Below are 25323 nucleotides of genomic sequence, written 5' to 3'. Positions count from 1 at the left end.
CGGTGTTTAGGATAGAAAGCTACGACCGCTGCTGCTGCTACTGCGTACTAGAGATGACCGTGACTGTTTTTGCTAGCCCCTCCGACGAAAACAACCTCGTCCCAGAGTATTTTAAGTCTGACTTGGTGAGTAAACTGCTCTCATACAAAGTAAAAAGTCGTAGTCAAGAGACTGTTTGTAGCTAGTTGTCGTCGAGCATGTTGAGAAGACAAGCAAATGGGTCGCAAAACTGTGAAGGTTAGCAGTTGGTGCTGGTAACATAACATATTATCGTCATATTTATTACCATTTAATTATACTGTAACTTTCTGGAAGGCCCTTGATGTTTACCCAACACATACTGTCTTTTTCACAACAACATGACAAAATGAAGCATACAGAAGCAAACAGGCATATTAAAAGAAAGAAAAATCATTTTTAATAAGTGTGATGAAACACAATATTCCCCCAAAAATGTAAATGACATAAAAATTGCAGTGAAAGCTCTGTTGCTGGAGAAGCTGATGTTTTTATTGCCAACAAATTCGATATATTAATGTAATTGTAGGTCTCTCCCATGCCATGTGTTTGCACTTGTCATAGCAGGAAAACCACAGGTGTCCCTTATCACACTGATAATGACTCCATTGAATTGAGCTTTATTTAGATTATAGGCCCCTTTTTGCATCAGACCAGAAAAGAGCTGGTGGCAATGCAGCTAGCTATGGCTTTGTTCTACTCAAGTGTCCCAGTAGGCCACCTAAGCCATGACAGGACCCTGCAACCAAAGCAGCTGAATGCAACTCAGCTTATTGATCTGAATCTGAATTTGTTCATGTGCTTTTCCTACTGTCAGCCAGGTGTCAAAAACAATTCATAGCAAGCGGCCTGTAACTGTGAGACTGCTCCATATCATGTTAATTATTTATGATTATTTACACCTGTCATCATGCTAAGACATGCCAAAATACTCCTAGTTCAAATAGTGATTTTTACTGGGATTTGTAAAGCTGCGTTATTAAAACCTTGTCACAATTGGTAATGGTCCAAAATGATATGGCGCACACACAACACTAATCTATCGCCTTTGCCTATCTGAGGTTTCTTCATTTTGGAGGTGGCATTGACACACGCGTTTTCCTTACAATGCAGCGCACAATAAAAATGAAGAGGGTATTCTATTCATAGATGGGAGGGAAACTTTGCATTGTAATGTGACAGCTCAGGTGAACAGGTGCAGTGGTGGGAACTGCAGCACTGTTGTCTTCTGCTGACAGAGCTGGATATTAATAGGAGATTTCAGCAGTTTTGATACCTGGTGGTATTTAAAGAAGCCAGTATGAAGATTGGTATATTTTGAGGCGGTTTTGCAGATTGACGGTGTGTCTCAGACTACCAAACTCAGCCTCACTGCTTGGTTGTATGCACCGAAATGTCCTTGAGCTAAAATCTGAATCCCTACAGTAAGTGTTCCTGATGCTGTGCCATCAGTGTGAGATTGTATGTAGTATGTGTGAATGACACTGCACAGCACTTTGAGCGGTTGGCAGACTAGAAAAGTGTGATATAAATGCAGCCCACTTGCCATTTACCATTTACAACTACTCCACATACTCTGCTCTGGAAGCTGCCCAATGCAACCACAGTCTTGTCTGGTGGCCAGTGAACATCTGAACTGGAGTAAATTCAAGGGCATCTCAGCAGTGGCAATGACAGACAAGGGAGTACTGTGCAGTTATCCTGCCACTCCAGTAGGGCCAAACAATGAATGGACATCGAAATCACAATTTGGTCTAGTGCAATATCCAGATTGCAAGACCTATTTAATACGTCCATAAATTTCAAATATGTCACAATATACCTCTCTAGCTAGAGAGATCATGATTTATATTTTATTAAATAAATGCAAAAAATTACCATTCAAACTGAAATCATGAGTCAATGCAATATCTGCCAATATGTTGTGCATTATGAGCACCAAGACGCAACTAAAATCATCATCATCATCAATTTTATACATTTTTAAGTGAGAAAATGAAAAGCCAAAATGACCCGGCCAACCGAAATAGCAAAACTTCTGTCCACTCCTCACAATCTCTCCTTGCATCTTTTCCCCTTGAGGACCATGAGGAAGGCAGACAGTGAAGAAAGCAAGATACAGTATATCCTATACCATATGGAGTTGTGAGAAACTCTTGGCTTCAACGCCTTCCTCAAAACCTGTAGCCACAAACATTCATCTCTTTCCTCAGTAGCTACTGCCCAGCAGATGGCGCAGAAAACACAGGGATTCACTCTGGCCCTTTCAACTTAACATGACATAACATGACATCTGATGAAAAAATGCAGTGCCAACGCCAGAGTAATGTGCTCTGGCCAATTGGCTTTTGTCTGCATAAATCTCACTGAACTGTGAGACCCGAGAAGCAAGTAACGTCTGTTTCGGATCATGCAAACACTAACTAAAGTGGGTTGTTTTTAGGGCTTCTTTTGTGAGACTTGCTTTCATCTGGCAACCCTGCTCCAAACTTCCACTTTAAGAAGGCGCGTCTACGCTGCAGTGTAGTGTGTTTATTACAATCCTCTAAGTGGCACATGGAAACCGCATTTGATTTCTACATGGCACAGGAATCTCGATCTACACATTCCCGCTGTCCAGTATGAAGAAACTGCTTAAGGAAAACTGATCCACGTACACGATCCCGTAGCTTGTCAGACTATTTTTATCTGTGGCGGTAGCACCCACGGTGTATGCGGCAGCGTGAGCTCCCCACCGAGGCGCACGGCGAGCAGGGGGGGAAGGATCCGCGGATTAAGGCAGACTGCTGCTGGTGCTGGAGGTGGAGGTGGTGGGCTCGGGGGGCGAGGCGCGACGTGAAATTGTGCCCGGTGCAGCCGTGAAAGGTGAGGCACATTGGGACTTGAATGAAATGGAGGCACCGCCGGGGACGAGCAGCAGCCGGGAGCGCACCTTGTCCAAACGGGAGTAACTGAGCCGTGAAACGGGGTGGGATGGCAGCATCCAGTAACTCCAGCCTCTCAGGTTCATCTGTGTCCTCTGGTAAGAGTTCACTTGACCCAGACTCGGTCCAGACTCGGAGATATTGCACTTAAGAAAAATAATACCATTATTATTATTATTATTATTATTATTATTATCATTATTATTATTATTATTATTACTATCATCATTAATAATAGTAATATATACATTATTTTACAGAAGTTTATATCTGTGTGCTTTGAAATGGATGTCTTTGTCTTAAATCGAACTTTTTTCATTAAGCCATCTCTTACATGCTCACCATTGACTATTTTTTATTTCCTCATCTGCATCTCACACCCTCCGTGTAAACATTAAGCTCATAGCCTCCAGTGACTGCTGTGAATTAGGATTAAAGATGAATGAAAAACATCCCCATCTGTTCTAACTACAGTGGTGGAAACATTAGTGGCAAAGGATGACTTTGGTGTGCAGAAGGATTATAAGGTTGTGAGATGCAGTCAGTAAACTCTGACGTTGGGTTTGGATGTTATCATTAGATTGCCAATCATCTCCATAATTCCCTCATTGACTTTCCACTTGGCAGGCTTTAAGGATTGTGTTTGGCCTGCGTAGTCTACCATTTTCCAAAACGCAGCAGCAGGCTGGGATGTTTTCTGACACAGTGAAAATCCTAATACACTATGGTCCAGTGACATAATACAGTTCATGCTGTTACAGCATGCACAAGGCTCCAATTAAATCCCTTTTGCATATAATGAGCTATAGTTCAGTGATTAGTACCTATTATACGTTTGTTAAAAATTCAATTTTCGCAGAATGAGAACAGTAAGTGGGTTAGCAGCTGTTCAAACAAAACCCACGATGAGGCAGCAGCTCCATGCTTGTCTGTCTGTAGATCCCATTCAGTGTTGATAAAATGTGTTGCTCGTGTTTGCCAGGGTATGAAGTACAAACTCTACTATCACAGTCGCTTTTGATGCGGAAGCCACACCAACAACCAGAGGCGTGTGTGAGACATGGAGAGGGAGAGGCTGTTTATAATACAGGCTCAGCAGTTAGGTGTATGTTCACTGTCACCACCAATATTTTACTTACCACCAGAAAATTGCATTCACTAAATGTGCATGGTGATGTGTTTTCCACTTATGAATGAATGAAAATGAAAATCGGTCACCTCTATAGGCAAAGCTATAGCTTTATTACAGGGTGAGGACATTTTTTAGTATGCAGTATTTGTTTTACTTTCCTACTCTTTCTACATCCCAGCCACACCGCACAGCAGAGTCACATTTCCCAAGGTACTGCCCAATGGGAGGGACAGACGGTCGTTTCCAAGCTGATATAGCCTGTGGTGACCACATGCTTCACAAAGCATTATCTCATGTGTGCGTTTCAGAAAGCAGTGGATTTACTGTTTGACCACTGCTGCTTTAAGAGGAAAGTCTTTTCTTTCTGTGGCATTGGAGGGTTGTCATTACTGTTGGGCTCTCAATATAATTATCAGAGGTTACAAGCTGCGCTGCTGCCAGGGATAGAGTGGTTGTCACAAGGGTATTATTATTTTCATGCAGAGCTCTTTGGCAGTCAGACACAACATTTGAATAATCTTGTCTATGAGGCATATGACTCAAAAATGAATATCTGCTCAATTTCTGCTCTGTATTAAGTCGTTCTGGCTGCAAGCAAAGTGCTCTTGGTGTAGTTATTTCAGCTGCTGCTAATGATATGTCTATCTGCTACTCTTGTTTTGAGGATGTTGTTTGGAGGAGAGGGTGTAAATAAAGTTCATCCAACTTCTCTGTGTGAACCGTCAAAGTGTCACTGATGGCAACGTTTTGTGCGGAGCGCTGATCTATGACAGTGGTAATTACATTATGGAAGCAAACACTGAGTTATTTCTGTAGTTCCTGTAAGGAAGGAACAATGGTATTATTAATCCAAACCACCTCATAGTGTTAACTGTATCATACACAATAACAGCAATCTTGAGTATATTGGAAGGCAGTATTTTTGTAAGGACTGCAACATGATTGCAGCATGTATGTTGCAATCTCCTCCCTTTCCTGGAAAGATATTTTCTGGCCCAGGTTTTGATCAGGGAGATTCTTGCATTCTTGGCACGGGTGGGCATGGAAGCATGTACTGTACCAGTAGCGTGCCACTCGCTACACGGCTCCAGGAAATAAAGCTTTGAAAATAAATTGAGGGAAGGAGCATGAAAGTATGCCTTCTCCTCCAGGCCTTAAATGACAAAATTGGTCAGGGAGGCAGAATTACAGCCATGTATTACAGAGAGGCTGTCTGCTCCACACCATCCTGCACATGTTTCTGGCAAGTGCTGCGTTTCACCTCCAAATCTTTCCATTGTCTCTGTTTCTTGTCCTTTCCAGTGTACAGCACGAAGGACTAGATTTGTGTCATGTATAATGACTTAGTCAAATTAGCTGCATGTTTTACAGCATCAGCAAGGGAGCAAGTTAGTCCCCCAAGTCGCCCAGCACATTAATTACAACATGCAGGCTCTTTTAGTGACGCATGGCAATGATACTTTCGCTTGTTTAAACTCACCTACTGTTCTTGTTAACGGCAAAACACACAATTTCAGGGAGGGTGTACAGCCCAGCAGCGCACCACAAATAACACACTCCAGAGGCACCCTCATACTTGTCACATGTTATCTGGTCAGCGCTAAGACTGTTGAAATGCTTGTTTTGGACCAGTGTATTACACAGATGGTCTCCCTGCTCCAGCCCTGCTGCATCCCACTGATTCTCTGTGTGTGTTGTGGAGGTGTCTGTGTGTGTCTATGGCAGTGAGAGGTTCAACTTGAGAATGTGTTATTTCTTTATATACTTAATGTACATGCATCTTTAGGCTATCATCTTTCATCAAATAGCCAAATCATACCAAGTCACACATTTGCAGTCGCACAAGACTCCAAAACATTTTTAAAAATCACATTAACATTTGAATATAAATTGTAGATTGTGGCAGAGATTGGAGGAGTTAAGTACTTATCACATTATGGACAAATCTGTGTAGAATCACGTAGTGTGATGGCAGGTTAAATTGAAAGCAATTCAGTGAACTGTGAAATTAAAATGTTTCCACCCCTGCGTATTACCTTTAACAGCAAACAAAATACACTTAAAAAAACATGGCATAATTGCCCGAGGTGAAATTTGTGGCGCAGCAGCAGATTAATATCAGCAATATGTCATGATGATCATCATTGCTGCAAGGTCACAATAAGATTAGATAACTTTCTGAAAGAATCAGGGATCAAAAGGAAAAGATTGGAGATGCAGCACCACAACAAACTCACTGATCCCAACCCAAACATACCAGACAAACAGGTGCACATGGATAATGTAAACATGAGGTATACTGTCAAACCACCTGGTCTTATTGGTTTTTAATGGTGGTAACCATTTTAAACCCTAACGTTTCATTAGGTGATAGTGAAAACATAAACAGTCAGGTTTTTAAACTTCCGTGTCCTCTAAAGAAGCTCTTCTTTTTTTATCATAACAGGTAATAAGGCATTAAACTTGTTGAACTGTTGTGAGCCTTGGACTCATTGCACCTCCATGTTTTAAATTGTTTTATGTGTTGAAGTTGAGTTTTTCTTCTTCATGTGCACAGATGCAGACTTAATCTCAAGGGATAAAAGTCTTGATCTTTATTCATCAGGTATTCTCTTTGTCACCAAAGCAAACACCCGCCGGTAATTATTTTATTGAATGTCTCTGACTGGTGAGTAATGGAGGGCAACACAATTAATAGCTGTTTCTTTGGGGGGAGAGCCTTCTGGCTGCTCCAGAATTTTAAATTCTCCCTGATCATCAGGCGCCATGCAAACTCTGAGCTACTTAGAAATTCTTTTTGATGTTCTTTGGATTTCTGTGTGTGTTTATGCTTGAGTGTGTGCACTCAAGAGTGGGTTATGCACAGTGTAGCTCAATGCATTTGCACATGTGTTTGTGTGCCAGTGTTTGTATCAGAATCGACCCTGAAGAGCTTCATTTTCTGAGCCCGAGCTGCAGCAGAATTCCAGACAGAAATGCCATTCGTCATTAAAAGGAATCAGATTGGAAAGGGAATATTTGGCAGCCAACCAGATGAAATCACATTCTTTAAACAAGCCGCAGTGGAATAAATCTTTCAGATTGTTGCCAGTGCAATACACAGTGACAAAGCTTCATCATTAGGACAATACATTTTCCAAGACAGCTTGGCCACACATCAGCAAACAGAGCCTGAAGGCTACTGAGAAGTATTTGAAGGTCTACTTTCTATGGAGGGCGTTAGTGAAAACATTTACCCTTAAAAAATCCACTTCTCAGATGATCCACTTTTTCATCATTTGCATAATTATTCAGCTTTTAACTCTATGCACCTATCCTGTCCTTCCTCTGAAATAAATTCTGCTCATTGCAAAGTAACCTTGCCATTATGAGGAGCAATGATGAGCGTTTTGTATGTTTTTATAATGTTGCAACCAGCCTCGGCTCGAACTCTCCTGCAGTGAGCAGAGAAAAAGGCATGAAGGGAAAGAAGAAACGAAAAGAAGGATTGCCTCCACTTAAAGTGCCGTCAGCTGAAGAGAAGAAAACAGAACATGAATTTACAGAGACCTTTGTGATGAAGCTTTAATACTTGTGCAATTAATGTTTCGCAATTTCTCCGCCTGCTGTACCTCAGTGCCCGCATCCAACAAGTGCTCACTAGTTTTCATTAAATGGTTCCCTCTCAGGTGTGTTTCATCTCTTGCCATGCCTCTGGCCGGAGGGGTGTGATGCTAATGCGCTCATGAGTGCAAAGGAATGCTTAAAACCTGAATGTGTCTTTCGGATCAACCAGATCCATCATTTACACCATCAGTGGAATCTTTGAGCAGCGGCCCAGGGATTTTAATGAGAGATATTACATTTAATAATCAGAGGCCGATGAATCATTTAGTATACCAGCTATTTTGTGCATTTGGCAGTGGCACAGTGTATCATCTTTGTGTGGTAGCCGCGGAGCAACATTATCCTGCTGCTTGTACAGTAACTTTAAAATAACTGGGTCAAAAGTAAATCCTGCTGTGAAATTGCTGAATTGCTTTGTAAAATGCTCATTATCTTCTCAGGGTTCAATCATGACTTTGGAAACAGGAACTTGACCAAAAAAAACAAACCACAACAAAAAAAATCTCAACAAATGTCCAATTGATTTGTCCTTTCCAAAGCTTTTCACTCCTTCTCGTGGCCTTGGCCAGCAGAGTTACAGTGGTGTGAGATGTGGATAAATAACTTGGAACTAGTGCTGAGAAATGTTCAGTATCAGCATCATTATAATATTATGAATAAAAATATGTCGCACCATTTGTGTCATCAGGGCCACACATTTTATTGCATCACTGACAGTTTAGTGCAGCAGCAAATTTTACCATATTTTTTGATTCGTTTGGTAGCACGTTTTATTACAAGTCATAACTTCACAGAGAAGGCACTAGAGTAAATTATCACTTGCTACAGGGTATTTTCTTCATCACCTCTCCTAATGTTTCTAAGCTAATATACTGTTACAGCACACTCCATCATATATTCCAGGAATATGTTCACACCATCATAAATCATATTTCCCATAGTGGTGGGTGCTTAGATGTAAATTGTGTTTACCTTTTTTTTTTTTTTTTTTTTTTAACTCTGGTGAATTTGACCTCTTGTCTCAGATAGAGATGTTTTGTTTTCAGGACCGTGCCTGCGGCTGCTAGTATAGATCAGTTGTATGCCTACACGGTGTTTAGCGCAACGAGCCGACACCTGTATCGATTGTCCTTGAAGCACAGACACTGATTAGAAGTGTATTCAGTGGTGCGTCTCAAAAGGCCGCGGCACAGTGTGAAGCCATATGCATAATCACAACAGAGAGATAAACAACAGTGACATAATCACGGTGAAGGGCTCACACTCAATCCACTGGGAAAGGGATTGAAATGGAGATTTTAATGAGAGAAAACAGGGCACAGTCTATTAACACCACTCCTGCAAGTCTCTAACAGAAACCTGCTTTATTTTTGTGTTTTACAGACCCTGAGGATTACCAACCGCCCATATGGAAGTCCTACTGTGAGTAATGAATTACCTTTGCATGCTGATTAGCAATGTTTTACCCCGACATTGGCCTTTACTGTGTTTCTTTAAATACCAACACATTTATTTGTCATATATAAATAACAAACACATTTTTCCATACATGGAGGAACTGGGTTTCGTTGTACACAGTGCTAAATTAGATTACATTGCGGGTTTCCAAAACGCCACGCACACACATGCACAAAAGGCCCACACTCCTGCACGTTCGCCCACACAACACATTCACACATGCACAAATGCAAAGCAGCACATCCCTGATCCCTGAGTAAAATAGGTTACCATCACCCAGGAAAACAAGATTTTCTACCTGCAGAGCGTCTCAGCTGAAATGGGGTCCTCAGAACACCCACCTCATTATACAGTGTTTTTGCCAAGTGGGAGGAAATGGGTTGACTCCTCAGAATATATGTGATGCATTTGTTGAAGCCGAGACACAAATCATTTCAGCTGGAAACTCTGTCCATCCTTGGTGTGATTACATTTTGTTTAACCAGTTGCAGTTCATAGCCTTTACGTGCACTTTTCCTGCAATTACTGTGAACGTCTCTTATGTATAATTTTCCCATAATAATAACGCCTCATTTCCAAAGTCGCCCATCTTCTCCTGACTCGTCTGGTCCTCTGCTGAGGTATTTTTAGACGTGACTGTGTCCCTGGAATGGATGATGTCCAGATCTTGCTCTGCTCGGCTTGAATCAGCCTGACAAAACATGAAAATGTCAGGAGTCAGGACATTTTCACAGTCAGGAGTCTTCCTTCCCCTGCCTGAAGAATCTGCTGCAGTGAGGACTTAGATCAACCTCATGCAGTGATTTCTTTGCTGTTGTGAGGAAAGAGGCCACTGCTGCAAGTCTTGAGTTCTCAGCTGCGTCTCACAAGGCGTAGACATAGACTGCCAAACTGCATCTAACAGAATAAAACAGTTAAACCTGCTTTTCTGTTATTGATGCGGGGTTTTCATACAGACTCTGCTGTGGAAATGTGGCAGTCTGTCAAGCACAAGAGAAAGCCCAGTTCTAGACACAGAGGATTAAAAATTGGACATGAAGAAAGAAACCACACTCAGCTACTGAATCCTCTGTGGTGGTAATATTTTCTGCCATGACAGACAACCAGTTCTGGGAAACAGCAAAACAGCAGCAGCATTTTGGCTTCCCTCACTTTTTAATCACTAATTGTAATGTACCAGTTCTTGCTCAGCTGCTGAGGTGTTTGTGGTGATTACTCCGCGCCTGCCGCAAACCCCTAAGTCCCATTTTCACTTTGCTTCACTGATTTACTCCCACTTCTCCCCAATACTTTAAGTAGACCTAATACACCAAGCCATTGATTTGAAGTACATTTGTGTTTGTAAGTGTACATAGTTTTGTTTTGGAGCTAAAAGAGCTAGTGCACAGTTATAAATCCTCAACATCTCTGATTTCACTTACCAGGATTGCAGATATATGGCTCCTGTCATGTAAACCACTGAGCCTTGCATACACAAGCAAATAGTTCCTTTTGTTATTACTGTACCTTTGCACTGAGCCAAAGTTGTGTAAGTGGAGATATTGTTTTATGTATATTCCCATGATATGAAAGCTGCATTGCGTCATTTAGTTTCCTTCATCTTTAAGAGTGTTGAGGTTGATTATTTTGGTAACAAATCTTCAGTACATATGTAATTACAACTTACACTGAGCTGTGTGCATAACTCAGAGGGGCAGACGGCCTTAAATAACATACATATATTTCTCTAACAGTGTACCAGCTACAGCAGGAAGCCCCAAGACCAAAGAGGATCACATGTCCTCAAGAGGTCAGTACATTCATAAATCTGTATACAATAGGCTACTGTACTAGGCTAAACTGAGTTATTGAGTCTACATCTGATTTAACTGTATAGTTATTAAATATGAGAAAAAAATTGTGTATTTGCATTGTCCAAAATATAAAAAGAGGAAATCTGGTAGGCTTCATATCTGAGGAGCTTGAAGCAGCACTCGCCACTGGTTATTATTGTCAACTAGCTATGAAGGATCACCTCATGTTAGCACTGTGATTAAAAGTAACTGCTTAAACACCGGAAATTACATTGATACTAATGTCAACAATGACAAAGAAGAATGGTTCTGTTTGGACTTGAAGCCTAACAACAAAACTGTTATGAGTCAGTGACGCTCTGTGATCATGGATCTGTTTAAACAGCCTTAAAGACAGTATAGCTATAACTATAACTATAACTATTCCACCTATTGGCTTCATTAATTTCTTTCCCCCCAGTTGCCTTAAAACACAGTTGCTAAACTGCGTTTTGCAAACTCAGTGCTCACTCTGATATGAAATGATATGAGCCTGGCAGCTATGGGGAGTGACTTGCTGCCTCCCAAATCTCCCACACCTCAAGAGCAATTATTTTAACGCATCAGGACGCTTGAATGAGAAAAAAATGTAAACATAATCCTCCAACAGTATGGTTCAGTCTGTGCCTTACATTTATTAAGGAGAGTGATTTGAATATGGGAATAGGACAACATTTAGTTTTTCTGTCATAAATCCTGTTCCGGCATTCATATGGGCACCTGAGACTTAAACAGACAGACTCAAATTAACAACTCACACCAAGAACACTAAAAGGTAAAGTACCTCAGTGTGAGGAACACTTTGGACAGGCAGCACAGACTTTTATTGCCTCAGCTTTGTGAATATAAAGCTAATGGAACGAGTTGCTATACTTGCCCTCATTGAGAGAACTGTCAGTCTTCTATTGTATAGCTCACCAAAAATGATGCATGTCTCATCCCATATTGAGTCTTGCCACACTATGATGGGAAAAGTGTAAGTGATGGGCTGGCTAAGTGAGATAGTGGCTGCCCATTAATTAAAAGTACAAAATGACGTTTGACATATTCCCAAAGTGTTCCCATAAAACCATTATCTTCATAACTGTGAATTTTAAGAGATTTCACACTGACATCTGCAGTGGGCATACAGTACCCACTGTCTTTGTACAGAAAGGACGTTACAGTAATTAAATTGTTTGTAAATTATTATTCTCTGTCAAATCTTAAAGCTGATGTTTAATGTTCTTATGAATCATGTTCAAAAGGAAAAAATGTCTTTTCGCCACACAAGCTGCAGACACACTACACACTCTTGGTGTGACACAGCAACGCACTAAATATTAATTCTTGCAGCTGGCCATCTATTCCCAGCTGTTTTCAACCACTGCCTCTTATTCATCTCCACACTCTGTGATTTGGCTTTACGGCTTGGTAGCTGTGAATAGATGAGGGGGCATAGATGGAGCTAATCTGTCCTGTGGTGTAGAGTCCACTATCTTTCACACAGGCTGTAATAACAATTTGCAAGGCCATTTAATTGAGCTTTCACATCATATTCCTCCAGCCAATATTTCTTCTTCTGGTTTCCAGATGGAGAGCAGACCCAAATACTATGGCAGAGAGTGAGTGTTTCTTAATTGCTCTCATTTTTATTCCTTTTTTCCCCCCAAATATTGTTGAGCAGTGACTGGTTTTATTTATCATTATTGCCTAACATCAGAAGTGGTTATGGTTTAAGTGGGTGGTGATGGATGTGTATTTTGTGCGTGTGTGTCTTTTAGGATGAAATTACATTAGGAAGAGTCATACCCACTATTTATTCTTTTTCAGATTTCATGGCGTCATCTCCCGAGAATATGCAGATGAGCTTCTGGTGGGGGTTGAAGGTGCTTACCTCATCAGGGAGAGCCAAAGACAGCCAGGGAGTCACACCTTGGCCTTAAGGTACTGTACCACCACATCAGTATGCAGCACAGAGTCCCTGAAAGGTCGTCCCCTTCAGCAGCCCAGAGCTCACTTTTATTCAGCCACTCCGCCAATTCAACCCGTGCTTATTTCTAGTCCCTCTTTATTTAAGCACATCCATGTGTCTCAAACCAGGTTTGGGCACCAGACCCTCAACTACAGACTATTCTATGACGGGAAACACTTTGTTGGGGAGAAGAGGTTTGAGTCCGTCCATGACCTTGTGACGGACGCCCTCATCACACTCTACATCGAGACCAAGGCAGCAGAGTACATCGCCAAAATGACCACTAACCCCATCTACGAGCACCTTGGTTACACCTCACTACTCAAGGACAAGATGGTGCACAGGCTGAGCCGTGGACGCACAGAACCACGCAGGGTCACCTTCCAGAAAGATGAACGGGTGAGTTTATGTCACCAGGAACATCAAGTTTTCATTTTACTGAGTTTTCTCTTTTGTTTAGTTTTTTAAGTGTATTTTTTGCCTTTATTTGATAGCATAGAGAGAGGGTAGCAGGGTAGCAGAGAGAGGGTAAATGACATGCAGTAAAGGGCCGCCCAATGCGGGATTCGAACCAGGGCCGACTGCAGCGAGGACTATAGCCTCTGCACATGGGGCGTCTGCTGAACCCACTGCCCCACACGGCACCTCAAATTTTCTGTTTTTGTACTAAGTGGTGCCATAATGAGTAGGAGGCTCACTTCTGCTTAAGTTCAGTAAGATGCTGTTTTTTAAAGACCTCCTTTCTTTTAAAGCTGCTGCAGTTAGTCTATAAATCAGCTCTGGCATTGATAGAAAATTGATCGGAAGCAATTCTGGTAAGGAATCACACAATGATTAATCAAGCTAAGTCTCCTTTTTTGGCAACAGTCAAAATGTCTCAGGTGAAGAGAGAAACCTTCAAAAGGAGAACTCTCCCAATCACGTTTCCAGTGCAGCCGTTGATTAATCAAGTAGTTGATCAGCAAAAGTATCTGTTTTGGTGATCAGTGGAATGTTTCTGGTTTTTTGGCTGATGGTCAGATAAAACAAAACATTTTAGGATTTGACTTTGACCTGTGGGTAACTGTGAAGGCCATTATGCATCGTTCTCATAGGGAAAATTAGCACAAAAAAATCATTAGATTATGATAATCAATAGTTTCAATCCTCGTTTGAATGGATTTATTCTAAGGAATTACGTGTTGTGTGTATTAATAAAGCCACTCTCTTAAAAGTGAACTTGATGTTCACCAAAAACCATTCACAGTTTGTCATTGAAATGTTCTTTAATTTAATTATCTGAAGATTTCTATTATCTGAAACCTTAAACGCTGAGAATAAGACACCCAAATTATTTTATGCTTTAGCCAACACGTTTTGTTTAGGAACAAAAAAAACAGTCTAGCTCATTGTTTCAACACATACAAATGATCTTGCACACATCCTCAGGCCCCTTGACAGACATTTAGAGCACCATGATTTTGATCTACTTCCAAGCTACTGAGCATCTCCACTAGGTTTCCAGAAGGATGCCTCAGAGAGGACACTTTGTCCTGTGAGTGAGACATACATTATCCTTGTGGCCCCTGGGTGTGTTCACTGCTGCCATGCTTCACTGCCTCATCTTAAAGGTAATGATGACCAAGGGGACTGGGACTTTGCTCTGCCTGTCGTGCATATCAGACACACGGATCTTGGGTGAGACACATTAGGCATTGTATTCATTTGCACCCATGAGCTGTTGTTGGACTGAAGTCAGTGAATGATTTATCAATTAGGAATGAGGAAAGTCTGTCTCTATCTGGAGAAAAATTCAAAGTATCCCTCCACTAGATGGCAATCTTAACTTGTTTCCTGCTCTCCTTTCCTGTTTGGCCTGTTGATACTGGGCGCTTTTTATTAACGTAAACTAATATTTTCATAGTCTCTTCTTCCGCATTAGAGATTTCAGCAGCTGTATCTTTTAAAGTATCTTTCAGCTTAGGGATATGATTTATTGTCAGAGGAATTTTTTTCTGTCTTCAAAATGTCAGCCCAGAGTTTGTCAGTTTGACGGTCAGTCAGTGACAGACACTTGACAGATCTGTCAGCAGGCACATCAGTTGCAGTATTAATATCATGGCTCTTCAGTTTGGGCTCTGTAACCTGAGACACAAGCCATTAATGCAGCACTCTTGACCTAATGGCCATCGGCCAGTCACTCCATTGACATGACTTATTGTTGTTTTAAATCCTACCACAGATGCCACTACCAACCTGTAGGAAGCCAGAGGACTGCCTTCTGAGACGTACAGGCTAGCACATGTTTGCTTAAGACACAGTGCGTTATTGAACACTGTCTTGCTCTTTGTTTGATTTGCAGCTATAATGTTTCGAGCCTTGTGGACTGCAAATCCAGAAACCCCCCCCTTTAGCATTTACCAACTGAATCTGGAGCATGTTGTTCCCTAAATGTCAGATTGTCAGTTATCAAGGCGAAAACTGACTTGAAATTTCCTCCTGCCAAATTTTTCTACATGAGGATCTGAATTGGTGACAGCTGCGATGATGGCAGGCTTTGTCAGCCAGGGACTGAAAACCACCTGTCAGTCACTTCCAAAAGACTGAAAGGAAAACAGTTTTCAGTCTGCCCGACTATTACGTGTCCAGGAAGCAGAGACCTGGCCTTGATGGCTCGAATCTGTGGTTGCTTCTTGAACTTCATGTTTACCAATTGCACAGCCACGCCCTGAGGCAATACAGGCACAGTGGCTTCACTGTATCGGCAGCATTTACATGTATTTACTGGGTGTTAGGTTGATACCTCCATATTTCCCATGAATGTAAATTCTTCTGTAATTGAAATGCTCACAGAAGCTGAGAGGCGGTACCTTGACGTGACCTGTAGCTCAGCCTCCTGAGTTTCCTTCTCTTTGCATGTGCAGGAATTTCCTCTGTGGCCAAAACCTCAGCCACATTTTTCCCGATACTCACCACTCTGGTTTAATCTCAGCAGGGCTCTCGACAGACTGGTCTGCCTGCACGCCCTGGAAAGATTTCCAAGAAACTGTCCTGTTATTTGTTAGGATAATTATCAGTTCTCTCTCTGGGGTTTCATGCTCTAAGGAATGAAAAAAACAACAAATGATTTAAGTTCTTTAATTGTAAAATATAAAACTGCTCCTCACACAGCATTGTCAGTCCAGTTATTATTAGTGTTTCTATTGCAGACGCAAGCAGCAATTCCCTCCGTTTTTAAATAATTGTCGACATCTTTGAGTTCTATATCCTTCACACTACGTCTATTTTTATGCCACCATGCTGGTGACAGCCAGGGCCAGAGGCATTATGTTTTTGTCCCCCCATCTGTCCATACATCCATCCATCCACGTCCTGTGAAGGCAACGTCTCAGTAACACCTTGAGGGAATTTCTTCAAACATTCACATTGACTCAAGGATGAACTGATTAGATTTTGGTTGTCAAAAGTCGAGGTCACTGTGACTTCACAAAACACGTTTTTAACCCTAATCGACAAATTTGTGCACAATCTATGACACAATTTTACACAATGTCAGATGGGATCGACTGATATAGTGATAGCATTTATTTAAATGGTCAAAGCTCGATTTCACTGCGACACATAATGGTCGACAAAAACACTTCTGGCCATTATTCAGTGCTGTCACTCTATTAGTTCTATAAGCTCTGTCCTAGTTCTGTGTGTCAGAGATGTTGTTTTGTTCGGGGATGTGGACAGTTGTGTCTTGCTGTTTTACTGTGTCAGTGCCCGCTGTGCTGTTTCCCCGTGATTCCAAGTACTCACTCACAACAGAGTCCACTCAGCTGTGCTCTCACAAAAGCCTTGCAGGAATAAAAGAGGCAAAGCCAGTGAAAAGAAAGCGGAGCTTGTTGTGTGACCACCTTTTGTGTCTTTTCTACCAAGCTCCTCTTTAAGAGACAAGAAGCCATCTGCCTGCAGACAAAGAGTGGAGCCCTCGTCTCCCTCCCTCCCACCTCTCAAGTCTAAAATATCTTAGAGCGGTCTATTCCTCATCTGTCCCTTCAGACTTAGAGCTGAATTCTATGGTATGGTATGTGTAGGTCTTTTCAAAGAATGTCAACCACAATGACAAATATCTTCACCTGTCCTGTCACTCTTCAGCTATCAGCCCGTTAACCGCTGCTTTCAGACATCAGAGACAAAAAAAAAAGGATGGTTACACAAAAGGGCCCACAGCAGTTTTTTGCTTTGCTCCTATGTTTGTGAACTGCCCGTTCTTTTATTTTATCTCAGCTCTGCAGTCGCCCTTTGGGGTCTTTTGCTCTTCAACTCACCACTCTGCTTTTGCTCCAGCTCTTTATCATCACAAATCCAGTGCTTACCAGCTTTTTGACCTTTCCTGCCTGTTTAACAAATTGGTTCAACCTCCTGTTTTTTTGTGATGCCTGCCCTCCTATATTCAGTGGTGGTTGTTCTGTGGAGCAGCTCTTTGATATAAAACCTCACAGATATTTGTTACTTGATGTGTCGTATGATGTGCAGTTAGAGTTTCAGTGCTTAGTTTCTGAGCTTCTTGATTAATTAGAAGAGCAGGAAACCTTGTGGTGCTGCTTACTGGTTGTTTACAAGCAGAGCTAATAGAGACAAATTCAGCATGAACGTAGCAACAGCCCCCCACTGGCAAAATACTATATGGCTGCAGACCTACAAATGAGCTTCCTATGGGATTTTACTTGGATTTGGGCACTGTGGGATTATTCCCTGTGTAAGGATTATTGCAGTAATCCCTCTCAATCCCAGTTGATGGTCTGGCTCTGCTGGTCCTCTGAGACAAATGATTGTGATTGGCGTGAGTAGTCTGCAGTCAGAGTGTCTGGAAGATCCAGTCTGGACGGCAGTGTGGGGAATTCCACCAGCCGAATGGCATAACTGGAGGTCAGGATCTGCTTGAATTACGGAGGCGCAGCCCTCAGATCTGTCAGGCCTGAGAATCCAGAGCCTGTCTTTGAGCAGGCAAGTCAGATGGTTAGGAGACCGAGCGCTGACTGAGAGCTGCTGGCAGAAGAGTGTTATCTCCAGTTAAGTGAAGTGGAGTGTATCCGGAAGGCAGCCTGCTAATGGGAGTGTGTTCTGTGCTATAAAGAGGGCGTCCACACTATTGATTCTGCTTTACAGAGCTGTTGAGCTGTGTGAAGTGGTCCTGACAGCACCCGACCGCCCTCGCTCTCAACCTCCTGGCCCCTCCTCATCAGGACCCTGTTCTCTCTCTCTCTTTCCTTTCTGGGCGTGTGAAAGAGGGCCATTGTGTGAGGCACACTCCTGCCCTCAGGCCGCCCACTACCGGTCCTGTTCCCTGGCTGTTCTTGCTCTCTGCTGCCACTGGAATCAGACCAGATGCAGAGTCAACCCCGCACTGGCTGTCATCAGTCACCCTCCTGGGTCAGAGAAGAGTGGAGTGTAGCTGCTGCCTCTGCGCTGGGCTGTTGCCGGCAGCGTCTGCTGCACAGCACCCACTTATCTCCGCATCTTTCCTCAGAGGAGACAGAGAGTCTGTGGGACCCTGACCAGTCAAGCATGGAGGCCGAAGAAAACAGAGGAGGGGATCTGATAACCCACAAGTCTAAAAGACAGGAGCGAAAACGTCAGGAGCTGCTGGCTTTGGCTCTGGGAGTCAAACTGGGGAGTAAGGGGACTCTTCTGTGGAAGCCTATTAAACTGTTGGCCTCCTGTCCACAGATCTCCTCACCTCTGGTGCGACGGAGTGCCTTGAAAGACACACCGGAGAAGCAGTGCTCTTATGAAAAGATCCACAACTTCAAGGTGAGCAGCTTTTTTTATTAAGAAAAGTTTGATGACAACTTTAGCTTGATATATTTTCATCACGTTAGGTCTCACAGTGATTTGCATTGGTTAAACAGAGATGCATTAGGAGATGTGTTTGTCTGTCCTATCATTGACCACAGTGTGTGTGTTGATGTTTTGATGAGAACACATGCAGCTGACACCCATATGCACTGAGGGGAAATAATGAATACACTGCACCGCAGCCCATTAAGGGAAGAGCACATTGATTAGCATTGACTTTGAAGCTTTTACATCCATTAATTTTTGAAGCTACCGAGTTTGCAAAAACAGGCATTGAGTTGAAAAATATTCTACAGTCTACTCAGTAAAAACTGGAGGTACATGGTATTTTGTGGGATGTACAATAGAGTTATGGTTCCTTAAATACACAAAAGAGAATTTTTGGATTCTTTGTCTCTGGGCGCCTCAGCATTCTTGCAATTGTATCTTTGGTGTCGGTTAACAGACAGGCTATTATGACCCCCAGCTTTTTCCATGCTTCCTCTTTGAGAAAGAACAAAAACCGTCTACTCTCCACCTGCCATATGCCCTCTTCACTCATCAGCCTACTGCTACCTATTCAAAGTACCAATGAAGGTGCATGTGCGTGTATGTGTGTGCACATGCGTGCCGGTTTTCCACCTTATCTTTGTGTTTTAGGGTACACAGTGGGTGTGCATCTGTTATTTTGACTTGCAGGCTGGCCTGCATGGATCCGATTGCCCAGGAGCAGATGCCAGACACATTATAGTAAATCCCTTAATCTGCCTTGTATATACAAATGCTCTCATTTGGCCAGGGGTCCCATCCACTGTAGCATGGGATCACGACATAATCTCTGTCCAGTACATCAAAAGGGAGGTTTTTCCAGTCTGCACTGGACACAGCAGTGACTTGCAGCACATTGTATGTGAGATAACAATGTTCTCTCTAACTCCAGGTACATACCTTTCGAGGGCCGCACTGGTGCGAGTACTGTGCCAACTTCATGTGGGGTCTGATTGCCCAGGGTGTCCGCTGCTCAGGTGACTATACACTCCAACATCAGAACTCCATGTCATGGATTATACAAAGACTACCATGCACGTCATGTATTACACAAGTAGTGTATTATGCACAGTTGCACATGCTGTCATGTGTGTTTGAGTTGCATAATCTTTCAGAAAAAGTTTTTGCATCTGATCAGTGATTTGATTTAATCCCATTTTATGGCATCTTTCCTTTTCGAAGTATTGAAGTCTGTTCCTCAGAAAAAGCGGATCAGACACGCAGCTGTAACTATCAGTCTTTGTCTGACAACGATGAAGGGCAATTTCTTTCTTTTTTTTAAGTGGTTTTACATTTTCTGATTCCCACTGGTGTCTGTGAAAATGTAATGCAATGCAGTGTGATGACAGTAGTTACATCAGCATAGATGTTGCAAAATCAAACATCCAATGTTATCTAACAATGACAAACGCAGGTCAAACGCAGGTCGAATATACTGTAATTGTTGACCAAATATAGCAGCAGAACTAACACTGATGACATATTAGAGCTCAGTGGGGTTTTCAAAGCTTCTATGGTCACAAGATGTGTTCATTGCACAGACACAGTCCTGAAACCGATGTGCATGTAGCTGGACTCGGTTGCTTTCCCCCTAAACAGAGTGTTTGTTGTTGAGGCATTTGCCATGCTGATAAGCCAGAGGCAAACACTGGTATCATCAGACACCTCATGTGCTATGGGAAACAGGAAAGACCTCTTTGTCCTCTCTCACTCCCTCTCTAGCCTCTATTTTTCTCCTTATCTCCTGCTACACTCACTCTGCGAGCACTGAGAGTGAAGACCCCAATCAGCAGACCAGCAGTAAAAAACACCTTTGTGGTTTCAGTCGGACAGCTCGCTCTTCAAGTGCAGCTCCCTCTAAAAACCTTAAATTCCAGCCATGGCCACTACACACACGAAGTGTACTTCTGTCACACACACACACACACACACACACAAATACACACTCTTGCCAGCTGTCCAGCACACTCTGAATGACTAAAACTACAACAAGAACCCCCTGCCCATCCTGCCATGTTCGTCGTTATCTACCTCTGGCGCAATGCACCGAGACAGCTTAGCAGTGACTGTGCCGGCTGACAGTGCAGTTTATCAGTGACTCTGGGAAACCTTCTCAAACTGCTGTCTTTATCCTGCTGTGATGGTTGTGTCATCATCAGTCTGAGACTAATCTCTCCTTCTCTCTCTCTCTCTGTTTATCTGCCTCTTGCTCTGCTAGATTGCGGGCTGAATGTACACAAACAGTGCTCCAAACTGGTTCCAAGCGACTGCCAGCCGGACCTGCGCAGGATAAAGAAAGTGTTCAGCTGTGACCTCACCACACTCGTTAAAGCTCACAACACGACGCGACCCATGGTGGTGGACATGTGTATTCGAGAGATAGAGCTGAGAGGTAGAGTGCAACTAATCAGTCATCGCCCTAAACCCCATCAATTACTCCACCAAGAGAAAAGTAGAGCATGAGGATTGATGTGTCAATTGTTAACTCAAACATTCAGTCATTCTACAGCTACATTTTGAGTTTATTTTATGTCTGGGAAGCAAGATGTGAGGTTGGCGTGGAGTGGTAATTGTAAAAGACAAAAAAAAAACCTCACAGATGTCCTAATTGTCTGTCTGCAGGTATGAAATCTGAAGGCCTCTACAGAGTGTCTGGTTTCTCAGAGCACATAGAAGATGTGAGGCTCTCCTTCGACCGAGGTTTGTAGACGTCACAGTTCTTTGCCCTGGGATCCAGTTTTTTGAGGTTTTAGTTCACAGGTTCATATTTTGAATAAGAAGCTTGTTGTAGCCGCAGTGCGTCACAAAATAGTTCTGTGTCATTTTGTAACACACACTACAGTACACACTCACATCTAGCTTTTACAGTATTTACACTTCTACCTTTTTTCTTTCATCCCTCGTGAACAGATGGTGAAAAGGCAGACATCAGTGCCAGTGCCTATGCAGACATCAACATCATTGCTGGTGCTTTGAAACTCTACTTAAGAGACCTTCCCATTCCAGTCATCACATTTGACTTGTACTCCAAATTTATTCAAGCTGCAAGTAAGAGCTCCTTTCTCTGCTACTCCACACCATTACTGCTCCGCTCTGCTCTGTTTTTGATCATCGTCTCACTAATGTGATGTAGAAATTCCAAACGCCGACTCCAAACTTGAGGCCATCCACGAGGGTCTGCTGCAGCTCCCCCCGGCCCACTATGAGACGCTGCGATACCTGATGGCTCACCTCAAGAGGTCAGTTCACGCACAGACCATTTATGGTTGTCATTGTGTTCATCATTTCCATTAAACTGAATGAATTCAACTAATGTTTCTGTGCCGTAGAGCAGCACTGAGCAATGTTGCCCAACAACTGTTAAAAATGCATAAATGAGTCAAGCTGATACACTGGGTGACAAGTTCCTTCATTACTGTGAACGTTGGAAGTCGTTTATTTTGAGTTAATCCTACATGCACCATTTTGCTGCCAGAAATACTGGCTTGAGCACCAACTGTGTAATAATCTGTGACTGAAGATAGTCGCCAGCAAATGCAAGAAATGGCCTGGTTGTTTGAATAAATTATATCTTTCTACTTAAGAATTGAATTTATATGTTTCAAACCTGCTTTTAAAGATTTGTGTCATATGGACTAAATGCCATAGAATTTATTTGTGAAAAAAGTATTAGGAGACAATTTAATGCATTATTATTTTAGGCTTTTCATAGGATTTGTTGAACACATGAGAATTACAGAACAATGCCAGAGTTTATCCATGATTTTAAGATTTCTGAGGTGAATCACAACGGGACCTGAAAAACTTAAATAAAAAAAAATAAAAATGTAAACAATATCTTTATTGGATTTTCATTTTAAAAAAGGACACACAAGAACAAATAACAACAGAGAAGTGTGTAAAATGGTACAGAAGTGTACAAACATACACTGTACTATACTATACTACTATACACACTTCCATACAACTGTACAAACAAAACAAAACAAAAACATGGCGGTCAGGGGGCCTCCCAATGAAGGCACATAGTCATGAGTCCACAGAAGATACATTATCATATAGTCCAGAAAACAGGAGAAGAAGAGACTGGGTCATGCAGATGGTGCACCGATACTGTTCCAGGCCCGTCCATCAGACACAACAAATCATTGTCCTTCATATAATTGATGAATCGACCACATATATTTTGAATTACCTCCTGTTTGAGTGTAATAATTTTTTTCTAGAGGTAAACAAGAAGTTAGTTCCCTAAACCACACAGAGATTGCGGGTTTACCAAAGTTTTTCCATGATATGGCTATGGTCCTTTTTGCCTGTAGAGAGCTCATGTTTATAAACATTTTTTTCATGATGCTTAATTCTATGTCTCTCTGAGTAAAGACCTAGCAGAAAGAGCCTAGTTTCCAGTTCTAATCTAGTTGAGAGAATCTCCTGTACAGACAGTCTAACCTCCTCCCAAAACTCCCTCACTATTGGACACTGCCAGAGGCAGTGAAATAAAGTTCCCTTATTTACCCCACATCTATTGCAGGTGTCTGAGATATTCACATTAAATTTGTTTAATTTTGCTGGAGTATTATACACCCTCATTAACCGATTATATTGTAGGAGTCTAAGGCGTGTATTACCTGTGCGTTACGCCAATGTTCCAATGATAGTTCCTCCTGTAGATCTGTTTTCCATGCATTAAATTTAGACTCAGAAGAATCAGGAGAGAAATCTTTCAGTAAATCATAAAATTCAGAAATGATGCCCTTTCCAAAAGGATTTTTTGTAAAAATTTTCTCCAGTATTATTAGTGGGGGCAAAACATATAATGGGCTTGGTTTGTTTTGAAAAACTATTTTTAAAAATAAAAAATATTTTAACACATTTCCCTGGTATGTATTTTTATATTTTACAGGGTGACAACATTCGAAAAGGACAATTTAATGAATTCTGAGAACCTGGGGATTGTCTTTGGTCCAACGCTTATGCAGCCGCCGGAGCAGAACGCCTTGACAACTCTGAATGACATGCGACAGCAGAAACTAGTGGTGCAGCTGATGATAGAGCATGAAGACGTCTTATTCTAAGGACAGAGAAACACTGAACAACAGACATGAAGGACTATTATTTATTCTGTCAAAGAGGAAATTCAAGCCACCTTGATTCTAATGAAGTTTCAGAATAGTTTGTAATCAAATTGAACTTGAGATGCTTCTTTCTCGCATGACTGTTTTAGCTGAAGTTGGTTTAGTGTCGACATCGTCTTGTATCTGTCAGTTTTGGGTTTCCATACTCAGCCAAGAGACCATCATTTTTTATATTAGGTAATGATCCAGTATTTGTAACTATCTACAGCGCTGTTCCTCCCCCTCTCTATGTTGAAGACTGTCACTACCTGGTGTAGGCTCAGTCGTAATGACAGCACTGTGTGAAATCTGCTCCCGGCAGATTGTCAATCATTGTGGATCTGATGCTGTGAACCAAGCCTCACAGCAGCAGCCAAGTTTGTGCTCCCACATGACATGTGTGCATATTTTGATTTTTGTGGGAACGTTGGTTAAAAATCAAATGAAACAATGTCGACCCTTTCATTGTAGATAAAATTCGGATCATGTAATGATCAATATTTTAACTGTGTGTATTAAAAAAGATGAGAAATGAGACAATTAAGCGCTCATGAAGCACTTTTTTGCAACAAGTGTAAAGATTTATTTTGTAAAGATGTTTATTTTTGTCTTTTACTCTGCATCATGTTCTGTCACAATAATATATACTGTTGAGAATGATGTTTGTTGAATTGATGTCTAAATACAACTGTACTGTTCACAAGAGAAAATATTCAGAAGAATGACAGTTTATTGATCAACCGTTTTCATTTTTGATGTCTCCAGTGTTACGCGAGGAAGACACACGGGGTTAAATATTGGTCATTAATTCACTTTATTTTACAGACTGCACCACATGAGCAAAACTCTTTCTTATGTTTACACACTATAATTTGAAATATTTTCAACTTAAATAAGATTATTACCCATTTTCTTCTTCAGTAACATGGCTCGGTGCCAGAGTAGTTTCCATTCACTCACTGTGCTATAGAAGGTCGCTGTGGTACTAAAGCTGCACCGAGCATATTTATTTCACGGGTTGTTTCATGTGATGAATCGAATCCTTTCTACAAATCCATTTTATCTAAATGTATTTTTGTGACAGTTGCAGTTAAAAATGTAATTTATCACACAAGGATTTATTAATTAAAGGATGTAAATCTTAGGTTCAAAATAATGTGACTTAAAAACAGTAATGTTACCACAGTCCAACATTTTCTTAAACATTGGTTTTCACCTTTCCCAAAAATGTAACATGATCTCACCACAATGAAACAGCAGTAAAGGTGATACAACCCCTTGCCAGTGATGACTAGTTGAAACCTGCACAACATTGAATCACAGTTATGTGTTTAACTTTCTTTTTCTTTTGTATCTTGTGACAGCTATTGCCATATCCTTGCCAGGTGTTTCACCCCTAATATCTTATCTCTTATTCATCTTCTGCCTGGTT

The 25323-nt window shown here is 41.7% G+C and overlaps 1 protein-coding gene across 3 annotated transcripts; it reads left to right on the top strand.

Annotated features, from left to right (window-relative positions):
• The first annotated feature begins 30 nt into the window (after window positions 1-30).
• On the top strand, window positions 31-24419 carry chn2 (chimerin 2). 3 transcript variants are annotated; one of them, XM_083990543.1, is made up of 13 exons: window positions 31-125; window positions 9064-9102; window positions 10872-10927; window positions 12543-12574; window positions 12783-12896; window positions 13053-13323; window positions 18622-18705; window positions 19670-19754; window positions 20996-21169; window positions 21400-21477; window positions 21688-21825; window positions 21911-22016; window positions 23681-24419. In XM_083990543.1, exons 4-13 carry the CDS (start codon window positions 12543-12545, stop codon window positions 23850-23852), a joined length of 1254 nt encoding a protein of 417 aa, XP_083846669.1. In that variant the 5' UTR covers window positions 31-125; window positions 9064-9102; window positions 10872-10927; the 3' UTR covers window positions 23853-24419. The 3 variants fall into 3 exon arrangements, with proteins under 3 accessions (XP_083846669.1, XP_083846668.1, XP_083846670.1); XM_083990542.1 differs by lacking the exon at window positions 31-125 and adding an exon at window positions 2529-3040; XM_083990544.1 differs by lacking the exons at window positions 31-125; window positions 10872-10927 and adding an exon at window positions 2982-3040.
• The last annotated feature ends 904 nt before the right edge of the window (window positions 24420-25323 follow it).

Source organism: Trachurus trachurus (genome assembly GCF_905171665.1).
Source record: "Trachurus trachurus genome assembly, chromosome: 16".
Classification (NCBI taxonomy): Eukaryota; Metazoa; Chordata; class Actinopteri; order Carangiformes; family Carangidae; genus Trachurus; species Trachurus trachurus.
Note: the sequence above shows the minus strand (reverse complement) of the source record. Positions and strands in the feature narration are given on the sequence as shown.